Here is a 14,409-nt window from a genome sequence, read left to right on the forward strand (position 1 = left end):
ACCCACGAATCCACCTAAGCTGTCAAGCAGTCAGTCACACAGCGAGATCTGAAGATCCACCAAAACTATGTCCACTCAAAGCAAAAACTAACTTCTGACACTAGGTTTCAGAAACCCTAGAACAAGCACCTCCCATCTCATCTATACAGTAAAGTGGATACAACCCACAAGTCTAAGGGAATAGTGCCTAGATGAACAACAGACTACACATAGCCACCACGACTGCTGAGCACACATGTGCAGCCAGATCCATAACTGCAGAGGGAATCAGCAACCAGCATAAATGAAGGGGCTGCAGTGGGTGGCAACATGATGGAAAAGTCCACAGGTTGTCACTTAGCCATCTCCTTTCTCTTCAGAAAGGAGCTTCCTTTGAGATATGTGAGAACTCTTGGAAGTTAGTTGAAGACATGCAATCAAGAGTGCCTAGCAGAACAGGCAAAGAGTTCTAGTTCTTCTAGAAGAACTGAACAAAGAGTGACAAATGCATCTGTTTAAGAAACACAGTGGTATACGGTGTGTGCGTGTGCGTGTGCGTGTGCGTGTGCGTGTGCGTGTGCGTGAGAGAGAGAGGGAGAGGGAGAGAGAGAGAGAGAGAGAGAGAGATATGCTTTGAATGTGTTGGAATCCAGGCCTGGTTTCAAATTTAATCCATGGCCAGAAGCTATTCTCTTTCCTCACAGCTCCTACTAACACACTTGGATCAAGTTACACATAGCAATGTCTGGAAAGGAGGTAACAACCTAAGACACTCAAAACAAGAAACTCACTTGGTATCGATCCTCTTATCTAGAGGTGGGCCAGAAGCAAGTGGCACTTAGCAAACTCAGCAGAGAAGAGTGCCACTGCAATGCCATGTCTTAGGCCTCAAGACCCCGTGGGTCATAAAACCCTATCTGTTTCCACTATGCCAACAGGCAGACCTGAAGAGTCTGTTTTGAAGCTACTGATATGAATAAGATGAAAAATCACAAGAAAGAAACAACTAACCAGCTTTGTGACACACACTTGTAATTCCACCACTCATGAGTTGGAAGCCAAAGGATTCCAAGTTCAAGTCAACCTGAGCTACACAGAGAAATCCCATCCCTGTCCTCCCCTACCCACCAAATTACAGGACCATGATGTAGCACAGCAGTAAAAAAAACACTTGCCCAGCATATACATCATGGGGGAAAAATGTAATAATTGATGATGTAGAAAAGTTATATTGCAAAGGAAAGAAAAAGGTCAAAAGGGAAAGGAAAGATGTTGCTAAGAAAACTACAAACCAGAATTTTTTCCTATCACTGATTTTAATATTCATTCCTGTTCTAGGATAGGTAAGACGGGCAGGGGGAAAGCTAACAATTTAGAATCAGTGATGTATGCTATTCTTTTTTGTTAAAACACAGCAATTCAAACCTTAATCTATATATGTTTGCAAAAATAAATCAGATTTTCTTAAATTCATACTGCCCCCACACTGCCCCAGCCAGAGTGACTTATGCAAGATATAGCTAGTGGACATGGGAATCAGGAATCACACTAATTTATTAATATCTGCACTGCTTCCTTCAAAAAGAAATTCTCATTTTTAGTTTAGCTTTTTTAGTATTAAAGAAAAAATATGAAAATCCTTACTATCAAAACCAGACCAAATTAAGGACTAGACACGGTTATGGTTAATGCTGACTATCAAGTAGACAGGACCTAGAGTTACCAAGCAGACAAGCTTTGGGGGCACACCTGTGAGGGATTATCTATATCTAGATTGGTAACTGAGACAGGAAAACTCACCTCACTGGTGGGCAGCACTACCATGAGCTGGGATCTTAGACTGAATAAAAAGGAAAAATGAGGGGCTGGAGAGATGGCTCAGCAGTTAAGAACACTGGTTGTTCTTGCAGAAGACCTGGGTTAGAATCCCAGCACCCACATGGCAGCTAACAACTGTCCATAACTCCAGTTCCAGGGGATCTGATGGCCTCTTCTGTCCTCCGTGAGCATTTCACGACGTGGGTACACTTACCTACATGCAGGCAATACACTCATACACATAAAATAAAAAAAATAATAAAATATTTAAAAAAAAAAAAAGGAAAAATGAGCCAAGCACTCAGGAGGCAGAGGCAGACAGAGCTCAGTGAGATCAAGGACGGGGGTATATCTCAGTTGTACAGTGCTTGCCTAGCATGTCCTGGGTTTGATCCCCAATACAGAATGGTGTTTACATATAAGAGGTAAAGAAGTTCAAGTTCATCCTTGGTGATATAGCAGATTTAAGGCCGGCCTGAGTTATAAGAGACTCTGTCTCAAAAACAAACAAAACAAACCAACCCAGAAAACCAGTGGAATTATTCAAACAACCCTTTCACACTACCCAAAGCCTCAAGGCTCTAGAATACAGGAGGAAATAACTATATCCAGAAGTCAAGCACAGTGTTGGGCACTCTCACTGCTTGGAAGCAAGCCTATTTCTCCCAAGTACCACTCCAGCACCAGTGTGCCTCAGGGCAAGGGGAAACTAGCACATGGCAGAGGTCAAAGTGAGGCCAAGATATGGCTTCCTGCCCCCTGCCCATGACCCCTACAAAATGGCACTTAACTAGGCTCTGTGTCAGGTTAGACATCTTCAGTTCCTTCCACATAAAAATGTTAAAGGTGCCATAGATGAGGCAGGTACTTGTGGGTATTAAGATATCTGAATGCTAGAAATTAACTGCTTAGTCTACTAGAACTCTGCCCAGGCACATGCATGCCTCTGAAAACATAATTGTAAATTAAAGCCTCACACTACTAATTATTTGACGTTCCTTAGCAAGCCTGTGACTGATCATTAGAAAACATACCAGTAAGTCATCTAAAATTCGGATGCTCTGAAAATACCACTTCCAAGAGAACAATTCCATATTTTCATTTGCTAAATAGAAATTGTCTCAATTTCTTTTCACTAGACCAACTCTCTCAAAACTCATATTGCGTAAAAGTTGAACACACTCATCAGATATATATCTGCTAACAAATTTGCTTTCTCTTTACTAGTCTTGTTTTATACCATATAATCTGAAGAGTCTGCCTGGGTCCCACTAAACACTGCTGCAGGGTCCCTTTTTTTGTCTGATTTGAAGCATGTTACATGAAGGACGTTCAATTCTGTTATATTTTACTTAGCTGTAAGGACTGAAAATACCTTGAGACTAAGCCTACTATATACCCAACCTAATCTCAAAAAACTGTAGGAATGTAGTATTTTTCCACAGGGGGCTTTGAATTTAGATTTCAGATTTGTTGTTTGCTTAAAAATGTGCTGCTGTGAAGGTGGAATGTTTCTCTCTAAACCTATGAAAAAGAATAATTCCATACTTCATTGAGAAAAACAACAGAAGCCAAGATTTCCCAAAAAAGCCATTGCTGCATTTTTGGCACCTGCAATGATGTGCTTGCAAATGAATTTTTTGTTTTAAAGTCCCAGCATCTGCAATTTGGCAGTCCTGCAGCAACACGTTTACCCTATCTTTCTGCAGTTAACAGACTGCCTGCACCCCACTTTCTCAAGTAAAGCCAAAGCTCCCAATCTCAAGGAGTTCATGTGAAAACAGGGAAACATTGGTATGCAGAAGACAGTGTCGCACTTATATAGGTCATTCTGGAGGACTGTGCTGTGCATGTACTTAAGTCCTGCTTCTCTTTCAAGCCCCGTTGTCACTCACATCTTCCACGTTGTAGCCTGTGGTTCCCTGGGGTGACAGGTAGTTTTAGATCTACAAGAACCCAGCCACTAAATCTGCCCATAGCACTAGCCTCAGGAAGCCTGGCACTTCCAAAGAGAAGTCACACAGCCAAGGGCAACAGAGGCCTGGTTAAATGAAGAATGCATTTAATGTTACTCAATTCTAAGGAGATAGGATTAAAATTTATTTCTGTGTGATAAACACTGAATTGCATTTGACAGACATTTTCTATATGAATGCAATTTACTATGTCATTACCAGTTTATGTTTATATAATGAAATCAACTGTTTTTGTGAGGTGAATTACCCAGATTTATTTTTTTCAAGTTCATAATTAAATGGCACTCAAATATTTCCTCTGTTTTCTATCTATGCATCATACAGACACAGTCTTCAGGGAAGCAGTCAGTTAAACTATGATCACTTCCTAGAGGCAGAAGCAAGGCATTCCATGAAGGGATTTTTTTTTTTTTTCTTAAAAACAATGAAACAGACATTGCTGAGAAGCTCTTCCAAGTTTCATAGGCTCATAACTTAACCACAGTGGACACCAGGACAGAAGTAGCAAGAGGGGTGGATGTAGTTATATGCTATACAGGGCACAACTGGAGGGTCCCTGTTTCCAAAAGCAGAGAAAGTCTACCCCATGCTTCCAGGATGGGTACCAGCCCCACCATGAGGGATACAGCTCCAATCCCAACTCCTCCTGCTCAAAAGACATGGATATAGCACTTAAAAAAAAAAAGAAAACCAGCATGTTATTAGTGGGATAATTTACTTGCCAACACTTGGAGGCATCTGTCCATTTAATTATGACTTAGATGACAATAATTTTACACATCCTCACATGATACTATAGGGAACCAATTCATTACCTGAGACAGCCAAGAAGTCATCGATGGAAGTAATGTCATCAACAGCATCTGTGAGAACACGGACTTGTTTTTCCCATTGTTCCTTAAAAAGATCCATGTTCTCCTGGGCCAGTTTACTCTGTGGTTTTGCTGCTAAAGCCAATGCAGCATTGATGACCTGCAAGATATTAATGCACATTGTTTACTCTGTCTCAGAACCAGGCACATAAAAAGACAGGACAATTTGGTCAACAAAGGGGCAATGGCTCCACCTTACATACATATCACTAGGAAACAGGATTACCATATGCTCCATCATAACTAGTACAAAGATGAAGTAATGAACTATTAAACAGTAGTAGGTCTTGGGGCTGGAGAGTTGGCTCAGGCGTTAAGAGCACTGACTGCTCTTGCAGAGGACCCGGGTTCAATTCCCAACACCCACATGGCGGCTATGAACTGTCCTTAACTCCAGTTCCAGGGAGATCCGAAGCCCTCCTCTGACCTCCGCGGCATTGCACGACACAGGTGCCCTTACATACATGCAGGCAATACACTCATACACATAAAAAAAACAAAATAAAACAAAACAAAAAAACAGTAGTAGGTCTTAGATGTTAATATTAAAGCAAGTTTTATCTGGAAACCACAGGCAATTATAAAACAAATGAACAGTTCCTCTAATTTCTCCAATCCATGAAGGCAATTCTATGACTTTTGACGTTAAATTCTAGGCCCTTTTCAACTTATACAAATAAAACATCAAAAATTACATAATTAAAATGATATGCTACATGCAATTAACTTTCTGTTTCCTTCTTTTAAATGTTCCTCCATATCATGAAGTATACACTGAAACAGTTTACTACTGCACCTTATATTATTTCATGTTATTCTCCTACTGCAGGGGTTCTAGACACACACACACACACACACACACACACACACACACACACACAATTAAATGTTTTATTAAGATACAATTCATAAACCACACAATTCACCAAAAGTGTAAAATTCAATGACATTTACTATAGTCACATTTTGATGCCACATTCAGTTTTATCATTTTCATTGTTCCAAAAAGCAGCTCCAAATCCCTTAGCAAGCCTCCCCATTTCCCTCTGCTCTCCTATTTTCATCTCCTAGCGACTAGTGAGTATACTTCCTATCTCTGTGAGTTTGTCTATTCTGAACATTTCACACAAAAATGGAATCATGTAACATGTGGAATTTAACAGGTTTTAAATAAAATTCATGCCTTCCTACATCCAATCATGCTGAATGTGTTTCATTTTTATTATGTTTAAATTTTACTTGTTTTTATTTTATTTGTACATGTATATTATTACCTGCATGTATGTATGTGCACCCATGTCATGCAATACCTGCAGAGGTCAGAAGAGGATGTTGAGTCCCCAGGAACTGGAGTTATGGGTGGTTGTTGGCTGCCAAGTGGGTGCTGCAAAGTGAGCCTGGGTTCTCTGTAATGGCAGCCAGTACTCTTAACCCAAGATATTACTTCAGCCCACGCTTTATTTTTAAATTCTTCATTCAACATCAGGGAGACTCAAAGCTAGAGACAGCAAGAAAACTACCTTTGTCTCATCCAGTCATTCCCCTCTTCAAGTCTGGGTTTTAAGTCAGCAGTTGTCTCAAACTTGATTCTCATTCCTACCAAAACCTTTATCAACATCCTTGAAACATAAATCACATAGGCCAGGGTAGACCTGATTCAGCTTACTAAAGAGACTGCTCTAACTCCCCTCAAATATTTGCAAAATTTTCAATTTGCTACCAGTTATTTAAAATAGACCTGACAGAAAAAATCTGAATTGCTGCCATAACTTTCAAAATAATGAAAGGATCTGGCAACCGTTGGAATGGAGTCACAGCTTCCTCACTGAAAAATAAATGACCAATGTTGTCCAGTTTATATTTGCCAATAGTGAAGCTGTCCCACCCCCCACACATTAAGTTTGTGAACAAAGGCAGGAATGAGCCCAGAGGGAATACGAAGAATAATCACACTGGAAAAAGCCCTTTTTACGTAGGGCACACACCTAATGCCAAGGTTTGGGTACTGTCTGCCTAGAGCTCAGGCCTCTTGAGGTCCATTGTAGATGAAACTGCAAAGGTGAGAAATGAGGCTCTGAGGACAAGCACAGCTCTGTGTGCAGGGGTCATCACTCCAGCATTTTCATGAGGATCCACTAGACTGTCTGTGATTTTTTTTCTAGGCTTTAAGATCATTTATATAAATACTCTTGGTAGGTGTGATCAGCGTATGTTACCATCTGTTTCTGCAGATATGTGGAAGCATTGTTGCTTTTCAAGCATTTTAAAACCAAACGAAGAAGCGAAGATATTAAAAACAAAGTGTTGATAGGATAAAATGGCAAACTTGAGAGGAAAATGCCCAATCTTTAGATATCTATACTAAATTTATTTCATACAATTTGGTCAACCATGAAAATTCTGGAAGTAAGAGATTAAATCTATTTCATTTATCATCTGCACTGCAATCAGTCACTGGAAAATTTTATGACTGGATTAAACCTGGGGAAATGTTTGTTAGTTGATAAGGATTCACAAATGGTACGTCAGGCTAATATTAAAACAGAAATCTTAAGTGCTAGGGCATATTTACACGAAGAGGCAAAGTGATGGTGTTAAAGAGTTTAAAAATGGTTGCAGATATTCATAGGAACCTCATTCCTATGGCCTACACTCCACATTACTTCAGTTCCATTGCTTGTCTCCCTTTGTCATGGTTATTGCCAATTTGGCAGGACATGCAGAGACACGGTAACTTAAGCCCCAGAGTGGGCTGTAAGCATTCTCTACCTAGAAAAATAGAAAGGCAACCTCTTCCACCATATACTACTCAGACTACTTTGAAATCCGAGTGGCAAGGAACACTCCCTCTTAGGAGGCAGGTAACATACTGGGCACTCAAAAAAGCATTAACTGAGGCCAGAGAGGTAATAGTGCTTGTTGCCAAGCCTGAGGTCAATTCCTGGGACCCATGAAGTTGAAGAGACTGGACCCCCACAAGTTGTTCCTTTCATGTTATGATGTGTGTGCACACAAATTAATAACAGAAATAATGTTCTATGCATTTCAGAGCCTTTCTGGTGTCTCATATGCTTAAACCCAGCCCAATTATCTGTCTTTCAAATGTCAGCATAAATGGAGAAAAGTTCTTGAGTTTTTATTTCAGTGGCTGGCTCAATTAGGTTACTATTGTCTGTATTAGAAGGTTTCTTTTTTCCTTTTTTTTTTTTTGGTCTTTTTGAGACAGGGTCTCTCTATAGCCCCAGCTGTTCTGGAACTCACCACTACGGAGATCAGGCTGGCCTCAAACTCACAAAGATCCACCTGCCTCTGCCTCCCAAGTGCTGGGATTAAAGGCGTGCGCTACCGTGCCTGGCCAGAAGGTTTCTTTAAGACATTTCAGGTAGGGGGCTGGAGAGATGGCTCAGTGGTTAAGAACACTGACTGTTCTTACAGAAAACCCAGATTCGAATCCCAGCACCCAGATGGCAGCTAACAGTATCTGTGACTACAGTTCCAGGGGATCCGACAGTCTCTTCTGTTCTCCACAGGCATTCAACACGGATGCACTTACCTACATGCAGGCGATACATACATACATATAAAATAAATTTTTTTTTGTCTTTTTGAGACAGGGTTTCCCTGTAGCCCCGGCTGTCCTGGAACTCACTATGTAGACCAGGCTGGCCTTGAACTCACAGAGATCCACCTGCCTCTACCTCCCAAGTAATGGGACTACAGGCATGCGCCACCATGGCCAGCTTTTTTTTAAATACAGTTCAGCTAGGCAGACTAGGTGTCTGTTTGTGATAGGATGTCACAATATAATCCAGGCTGGCCTGAAACTTGAGATCCTTCTACTTCAACCCCCCAACCTCCCAACTGCTGGAATTACAGGCATGTGCTACACCTTTCAAGACACAAACTCTCCTTCCACCATGTAGGACCCAGGGATGACCCAGGTCATCAGGTTTGGCAGCAAGTACCTATACCCGCTGAGCCATCTTGCTGGCCCCTCCCTTATGCATTTTAAATGAAAGACAGGAGGTAGCAGGTTATGACAAAAATGACATTTAAACTTTTTTAAAGAAAATGATATTTAAACTTTTCCAAACTATGTGGATTAATTATATCAGTGATTTACTCTGAAGATTTAAAATTCCCTATTTTAAATAGATTCTCTATTTTAAATCCTCAGAGGAGGGGCTGGAGAGATGATGGCTCAGTAGTTAAGAACACTGGCTGCTGCTCTAGTAGAGGACCCAGGTTCGATTCCCAGCACCCACATGGCAGCTAACAACCACCCATAATTACAATCCCAGAGGAATTCAATGCTCTCTTCTGACCTCTGTGGGCATTGCATGACACAGGTGTACTTACATACATGCAGACAATACACTCATACACATAAAAATAATAAACTCAGATGGATTGAAAAAAGCAAACCTAACAACATAAAATTCACATCCACTCTACTAAAATTCAATTTAGTGATACTGCTGGCTATACTTTACCTGAGGACAAAGTGCTTCTAACTGGCTTGCAGACATTCGGACAAGCTTTACACCTTCTTCATTATTTGAGATGGAACAGGCCAAGTTGGCTACCTATAAGAAGGAAGAGTATAAAAATACCTATGAGAATTTTTCTCTTGACTGCTAAGGACTGCTTAGTTATTAGCTAAGGCTAATAACTCCCTTTTTCACCCTTGACCCTTCCAGAACAGATTAACAAAAGCACCATAGAACTTTACTTCTCATGGACTGATTATCTGCTTACAAGGATACATTTTAAAATGTAAGAACTTCAACTTGGGAGGCAGAGGCAGGCAGATCTCTGTGAGTTCCAGGCCAGCCTGGTCTACACAGTGAGTTCCAGGCCAGCTGGGGCTACAGGGAGACCCTGTCTCAAAAAGACAAAAAAAAAAAAAAAAAAAAAAAACCAACCAACCAACCAAACAAACAAAAAAAACCCTTAAAGATGGCAATAATTATACACATCCTCACATGATACTATAGGGAACCAATTCATAACCAGAGACAGCCAAGAAGTCATTGATGGAAGTAATGTCTAAGTAAGAACTTTATAACACACGTCACATTTTAGGTTGGTACCTGCTTTGAAGGGGCTCTTATGTGCCTGAGTAGTAACTTCAGAATATGGTTCTGGTATAGGCAATAGCTTAAAAAAACACTGAAGAACCAAGGGAGAAACTGTTGGTAAGCCACAAATAATGAAGTTCGCAGCTGTTCTTGAAGGAAGGAAACAAAAATTTTAAATTGTAATTCTCATCTGACGGGTGTATAAATGCTTCGTGTAGGGGCTAGAGAGATGCACTGACTGCTCTTGCAGAGGACCCGGGTTCCATTCCCAGCACCCACATGGTGGTTAACAACTGCCCATAACTCCAATTCTGGAGGATCCAGCACCCTCTTCCATGGGCACTGCATAACACTGGTGCACTTACATATATGCAGGCAATATATTCATACACATAAAAAAATAAAATATTAAATGTTTAGTGTAAGCCAAGATGATTTTTTTAATTTTTAAATTTATTTTTATTTTATATGTATGAGCATTATGCCTACATTTGTGTCAGTGTACCTGTGTTGTGAAGTGCCCTAGGAGGACGGAAGAGGGCATCCAATTCCCTAGAACTGGAGTTATGGATGTATTTTAGCCACCATGTGGGTACTGGGATTTGAACCCAAGTCTTCTGCAAGAACAGCCAGTGCTCTTAACCACTGAGCCATCTCTCCAGCTCCCTAAGATGAGTTTTATTTGAACACAAGTCTATTTTTCAGATTAAAAAAATATAAAGGCAACATTAAGATGGACCCTATGCCACCCTCATCAAAAACAGAAACAGGGATGATATTCCACAGATAAGAACAAAATTGCCCTTCAATTGAGTTCTCAAATTTTTTTTTTTTTTTTTTTTTTTTTTTTTGGGGGTGGAATTTTTTTTTTTTTAAATGCATAATTTAAATGAAAATCTTTACCTTCCCTCCCAATCATCTCAGTGACATATTTGGCATAACCAGAAAAGATTTCTACAAGTTGTTATACGTTGCTACAGCTCTGGCTGTATTAAGAATATTGCTGGGCAGTTACTGCTGAGGCAGTGAAAACTTACTCCTGTTTCCAAATAAACAGGCTTGTCAATTTCATTAGCAATGCCAGGGCCCAACTACATGCAAATGCTGAGACACAGCTATACCTCAAATGCAAATTGAGTTGAGAATGATAAAGGCAGAGGCAGTGGAATATCAGAGGCACTTTCCAGAATTTAAATTCTGGTGTAAACAAGGGCAATGGCCATAACCTTTGATTTTTCACTCCTCTACTCAATTTAAGCACAAATATACATGTATGGGAAAAATTACACAGTATTACAGCTATTGTTCATAGTGTTATATTAGGGGCCATGGGCTTTCTGTAAGACTGTCAACTAACAGAATCTTGCAATGCCTAATAACAAGGAAAAACAAAAGTAGTAACATATAATTTAAACATAAAAATTGGAAAGTCAGATCCCTAATGTTGCCAGGCTCTTCATATTAAAAAAAAAAAAAAAAAAATCATATTGGGGCTGAAGAAGTGGCTCAGGGGTTAAGAGCACTTGCTGTTCTTCCAGAGGACCCAGGTTCAATTCCCAGCACCCACATGGCAGCTCTGGCTCTATCATCCTCTTCTGCCTGTTGCAATTACTACACACACAGCAATAAACATACTGGCAAGCAGAAGCCTGACAAATAAAAGTCTTTAAAGTATAACATTTACAGTGGCAGAAGCTTACAATTGCACCTTCTGTTTTCAACCTGACAGGAGCAAAAGGTATTTTTCTACAAGATGACAATCTATAAGGCTGATTGTGGGTTTTTAGTCATTTAAAACTCACTGCAAATTACCTAAACATTTTTTATAAACTTAAGACTTAAAAAAATACACTAAACTCTTAAATGACCCAAAACAAAAAACAAAACTCCCCACTAAACTCAAAATGTATATTTTACGCCAAAATGTTTATTTTAAATATGCCTGTAATCCTAGTACTTGGGAGGATAAGGCAGGAGAATTACAAAATCGAGACCAGCCTGGGCCTATAGCCAAAACAAGAACAAGGGAAATTTGAAGCCAATCACAAAGTCCCCTCCCTGGTAAAGTGAATATATGTGTGTCACTTACCCTGTCACTCCCATCTTTAGGGGCGCTCAGACAGTAGCCATAAGACCATCAGTGTGGCTCTGCTTTCCACCCTCTACTCGCTACTAACACAGTTTGATTCCAATTTGTAATATCTGTATTTTGTGAATCTTATAAATTACAAATATTTTTTAGATTAAGAAGCAAAGGATTATATATTCTTTATTACAAATAAGACACACTGAGTGGTGTGGGGGTAAGGCTGAAATGGCTGAATTTTTTAAGGTATTTGTTTCTTTCTTAATACAAATCCTAAGAAAACAAAGGTTATAGAAGTCTTGTTCTTTTTAAAAATATTTTGTTTATTATTTTCATGTGTATGTGTGTATTGCCTGCATGTAGGTAACTGCACCCGTGCTGTGCAATGCCTGCAGAAGACAGAAGAGGCTGTCAGATCCCCTGGAACTGGAGTTATGGACAGTTGTTAGCTGCCATGTGGGTGCTGGGATTCGAACCCAGGTCTTCTGCAAGACCAGTCAGTGTTCTTAACCACTGAGCCATCTCTCCAGCCCCCAGAAGTCTTGTTCTTTATTTTAGAACATTACTGTAAAATGATTCTGATGTACTGTTAAAAGTAGTAATGCTCTAGAAGAGGACACCCTTGATTTAGAAGGCTTGTCACTGACAGTCTTCCTTGACTGAATGAGCTTCAATTCACCCTCTAGGGACAGAGCTACTCACTTCTTACAATGACAAATGTGCAAATGTAACACCTCTGCCAGAGCTCTCTCAGAGACTAACCTCAGACACTAGTATTAGACCTGGCTATGCTGAAAGGGAGGTATATGGGGAAGGTGTTCATCAATGTCTCTGAGGAAAATCTGGAATTCTAGAAATCTGGAATATCACTCAGTATAGACTTTTAAAAAATGAATCTGAAGTCTGAAGTCTTACCCAGGCATGGTGGTACACACCCTGTAATCCCAGCCCTAGGGATACTAAGGTAGACAGATCTTAAGTTCTAGGATAGTTTGGAATATACAAAAAAACCCAAAAAACCTGTGTCAAATCACCTGGCTTTTTGTTTTTGTTTGTTAACCCAGTTGCTCAAGAGACTGAGGCAGGAAGATCAATTACAAGTTCAAAACCAGCCTGGAAAAATTAGTAAGATGCTGTCTCAAAAATTTAAAAAGTGAAAAGGAGAACTGGAGATGTAACTCAGTGGTAGAGTGCTTACTTAGCAACTGTAAGGTGCTGGGCTCAATCCTCAGTACAGTGGAAGGAGAAGGGCTGTTGCATGGGGGGCAGGTCCCTAAGAAAACCTGAACTCTGAATGAAAAGACATGCAGAGCACTGAGCTTCCAAAGAGAACTGGCAGAGACAAGACTTTCTAAAGCAACAGGCAGTTTCTCTAGATTTGTTCTGAAAATTTATTAGGCCTCTTACTAGTTATTTGTATATTAGAAACTTTTAATGTTCTGATTCCTGCTAACCCAAGATTCTACAACCCTGTTAGTTGATTTCTATCTTTCCTATCTATAGTGACCTTTTAAAGGGAATGTTTCTGAAAACTTGCAAACCCGTGATAAAATACAATTAACCCTGAGTTTTGCTGGCTTAAGTTGTGGAGGAAAAAGACCATAAAGTCAGGCTTCATCAGATCAACAATGTGACATCTGTACAAATCAGCACACAAGTTTTCTGCCAACTAGGAACATTCTATATACCCCACAACAGATTTTTACTTAAATAAAATATATTTTGTAAAATTTTGGGTTGGGAAAAAATCTTTATAACTATTTTCCTCTATTAAGTGTCACAGGGTTCATGATATGCTTAAATCAAACACAGACAAGTTGTTCCTACAATTCTCAGTAACTGCTTCTAGTTTTGTATTTGGCTGTTATTTTCTTTCTTACTCTAGGACCTAGTTGTAGCAGTGTAACAAGTGAGAAGAGCTCGGGTAAAACACAAAATTTGCAGGACTTTTCATATGCCTCAGTCCAGCTTACCACCTAAGCTTTCTTTTAAAATGGTCTGAATTCCTAAAAGTCAAAACTAAAAGAAATCAGTAATCTAACTTTCTCAAACTTGCCATACATAAAGAAGACACAAATAGCAGGTCACGTCAACTTCAGAGCCAACCTAAAAGTTTCTAAAAACTACTACCAAAGTCACAGGGGAAAAGCTGAATGAAAAAAGGTTAGCCTCTATCTTCCTAGTTTCTAGCAAAGCTGTTAGGAGTCTTACCAGGAGGAATAAGATAATTTACTAAAAGATAAAGCATGTGCAGATGATATGAAAGTTCTAGAACTGGCCGGGTATGGTGGCATGTGCCCTTAATCCTGGCTGAGATCAAGGCTGCTCTGGTTCACATCATGACTTCCAGGTGGGCTATGGCTAGGGAGACCCTGTCAAAACACCACTAACAAAAAGACAAAAAAGACAAAAAAAAAAAAAAAAAAAAAAAAAAGATAATTTACTAAAAGATAAAGCATGTGCAGATGATATGAAAGTTCTAGAACTGGCCGGGTATGGTGGCATGTGCCCTTAATCCTGGCTGAGATCAAGGCTGCTCTGGTTCACATCATGACTTCCAGGTGGGCTATGGCTAGGGAGACCCTGTCAAAACACCA

At 39.9% G+C, this 14,409-nt stretch overlaps 1 protein-coding gene across 1 annotated transcript in view; it reads right to left on the reverse strand.

Moving 5' to 3' along the window:
* The window catches only part of Ctnna1 (catenin alpha 1), a 165,059-nt gene that overhangs the window by 11,737 nt on the left and 138,913 nt on the right, over positions 1-14,409 (reverse strand). Inside the window, exons 10-11 of the mRNA XM_008834280.3 lie at positions 9,139-9,231; positions 4,589-4,745 (exon numbers count right to left, since the gene is read on the reverse strand). Coding sequence (XP_008832502.1) covers positions 4,589-4,745; positions 9,139-9,231 — 250 coding nt within the window. The remainder of the gene's footprint in view (positions 1-4,588; positions 4,746-9,138; positions 9,232-14,409) is intronic.

This window comes from Nannospalax galili, unplaced genomic scaffold, assembly GCF_000622305.1.
Source record: "Nannospalax galili isolate Female #2095 unplaced genomic scaffold, S.galili_v1.0 scaffold856, whole genome shotgun sequence".
NCBI lineage: Eukaryota > Metazoa > Chordata > Mammalia > Rodentia > Spalacidae > Nannospalax > Nannospalax galili.